A 2,829-nucleotide genomic window follows, 5' to 3' on the forward strand; every position below is an offset into this window, starting at 1 on the left:
TTACATCACACACATCTTAATAGCTACATACCCCTCTCTTCAGTTACAGAATCGCAGTCTCCTCAGTCACTACAACTAAATGCCATGTCGCATCCCATTCCCTACGTCACGTCAAGACACTCTTCTCAGTCAATGTATCTGTAATCCACTCTGACACAGCACCCACTCGGCTCAGTCACAGCATCTCCCTCTCCTTATTCAACGAAGACGGCATACCTCAGGTATGTCATTCCACTCCCGTCAGTCACTGCATCCTCACTGCCCTAACTCAGTGCACTCTACATCCCTCAATTTCTGCACCAACGTGGTGGTCTTCTTGTGGTACGTGATAGTCCCTCGGCCGAAAAAAGGCCTCAGCCTTTCCTGGCCTCGAGGCAATTCCAGAGCGATCTCCCAGCCTCATGAAACTCATCGACCAGCCATTAGCCCAAATTCCTTCATCCTTTACTTCACGCATGCACGGAAGAAACATTGTCTCAAATTTAATAAGAAACACTGATCCAGCATATACTGCCATTTACAGAAAATATTTCAAAACATCTACCACCTGGTAAGTGACTGGAAGTGCTCCCTAACTTTTCTCCAGAACCGTCAATCCAAATTCTCAGAATGTGCTCCTTATTTCTAGAATTTCCAATGGGAATAGTTTATATCTTTTTTCTTCTGTTCATATCTTGAAGACTCCGATCAGAGAAATAGACCTAATTTGTCGATTCAGTCCAGAAATGTAATCATTGAAGTGTATGTGTCATACCATTAACCCTACATCATTATCCCTCCATGGACAAAATACCTTTTCAAAGACGTGAATCCCAGATCTACTCACATTACTGTCAGAGTGGTCTAACTAGGGTTTTGTATAGCTGCAAGAATACATTGGCTCACTTATACTCTAGTCCTATAGATATAAAGGTAGTATTGCGTTAGCTTTCTTAGTTATTTTCTGAACTCATTTGTGATATTTTAAAGGGCCAAGTAACTGATCCCCTGAGTCAGTCTGTACATCCACTATATTTATCTTTATATTGGTCAGAAAGTTACCTGATTGATCATTTCCGTTCCAAAATAGATAAACACACACTTTCTTGTATTGAAGTCAATCTGCCACAGTTATTCCCATTTATTTAGTCTTTTAAAATCCTTTGTAACTCTATGCAATCTTCCAAAATGTATATTATTCTGTGTAACTTAATGTCATGAGAAAACTCGGATGCGATCCTGTCGATGCAACATCCAAGTGGTTAAGAAATGATGTGAATAATTAAGACCTATTGCTGGTGTTTGTGGGTCACCACTAGTCACATGCTGGCAATCGGAGCACTGTGGATTTTCCCCATATTTTGTCGCTTTGTACTCACATTTTCCAGCTATGTCAGCAACTTGCTCTCAATTCTGTGGGATTATAATTTAGTTTAAAATCTAAAAATGGGGCTTTATTCAATCTCTTCTGGAAGCACCTATGAGTAACATGCATCAACATTCTGCAGCACTATTTTCCACTTGGCTCCAAGCCCCCACCCAATTCTGTGCATTCCATCATCTCCCTCCCATCTACTCCGACGGCTGCAGATTCAGATTCCTGCAGAATGTTTGAAGTCCAAAAGCTTATAGGTTAGGGTTGAGCAACATAAGTGCGATCCCTGCTTCAACTGTTGTCGTTCTGTGCTTCATTCCTGCACCTACATCCCAAGCAGCTGGAGATAAGGTGTCCCTTCAGACAGCAAACTGAAGAAGAACTGTAAAAAGAATGCCCAGTTTGCTTTGCTGTAACTCCTTGCATTGTTTATTTACGAAGCAGAATGTATGTAAATTCTTTGGTGTGACATTGATGTTAAAGAGACACTTCGTTTTCAATCATTCTATAACATAACAGAATTGTACCTGTGCAGTAAGCGTGTTTTTCCATTGTTTTCTTCAAAAAATATACAAAGTAATTGGAACAGTTTTGAATCGTTATCTGTTTGGTCCAATGGCAGAGCTTGCCATTCCAGTTGAAACATACTGTGCCATTCGTTTTTCCCTGGGACTCGGTGGGATGAGTAGCTGCAATAACGAGTTCACAATTTGATTATCTTGCTTTTAGGGGCAACGAATGCACATACATGTTCTGTGGAAAGAGTGAACGTACCATTTAACCATCCTGAAGCTTCTGTGGAGCAATGATGTGATGGAACAGCAGTCTCTGGCATTTTCCATCCACCGGAACTGAACAAAGGAGAAAGAGCGAACTCATCACAATTGTTAATTGACTGTCCCATTCGAGAGAAATGCACACTGTGTTCCAACGGTTTCTCACAATGGCCACCTTCAACTTGCTCTTTGCTCTCAAGAGTTGACACTTTATCTTCTGTCTCCATTCCCTATCATGACATATATCTCTAATGCTTCTAATGCTGCATGATATTCATGCAGCAGTAATAAACTGACAGTTGCATTGTACAAAAGCCTCCACGTATTGCCATTCATGGCGATGACAAGCATGAGGGGACATGGTTATAAACTCAGGTATGACAGATATAGGACAGATGTCAGAGCTAGTTTCTTTACTCAGAGAATAGTCAGAGGTGGAACGCACTGGCGGCAACAGTAGTAGACTCGCCAAATTTAAGGGCATTTAAGTGGTCTTTAGATAGGCGCACAGACAAGAATGGAATAGGAAAGGTTAGATGAGATTCAGATTGGTTTCAAAGGGCGGTGCAACATCGAGGGCCGAAGGGCCTGTCCTGCGCTGTAATGCTCTATGTTCTATATTCTATCTCTCTGATCAGTCCACACCTCCTCTTTATTTCTACCTAATGCTTAAATCCAACTTTCCTCCTTTATTGGGAA

The 2,829-nt window shown here is 41.4% G+C and overlaps 1 protein-coding gene across 1 annotated transcript in view; it reads right to left on the bottom strand.

Moving 5' to 3' along the window:
* The window catches only part of LOC122547008, a gene marked incomplete at its 3' end in the record, with an annotated part of 18,693 nt that extends 16,336 nt beyond the window's left edge, over positions 1-2,357 (bottom strand). The window contains exons 1-2 of the mRNA XM_043685610.1: positions 2,129-2,357; positions 1,882-2,043 (exon numbers count right to left, since the gene is read on the bottom strand). Of these exons, the coding sequence (XP_043541545.1) occupies positions 1,882-2,043; positions 2,129-2,357 (391 nt within the window). The remainder of the gene's footprint in view (positions 1-1,881; positions 2,044-2,128) is intronic.
* Between the last annotated feature and the right edge of the window lie 472 nt (positions 2,358-2,829).

Source organism: Chiloscyllium plagiosum, unplaced genomic scaffold (assembly GCF_004010195.1).
Source record: "Chiloscyllium plagiosum isolate BGI_BamShark_2017 unplaced genomic scaffold, ASM401019v2 scaf_15056, whole genome shotgun sequence".
Lineage (NCBI taxonomy): Eukaryota > Metazoa > Chordata > Chondrichthyes > Orectolobiformes > Hemiscylliidae > Chiloscyllium > Chiloscyllium plagiosum.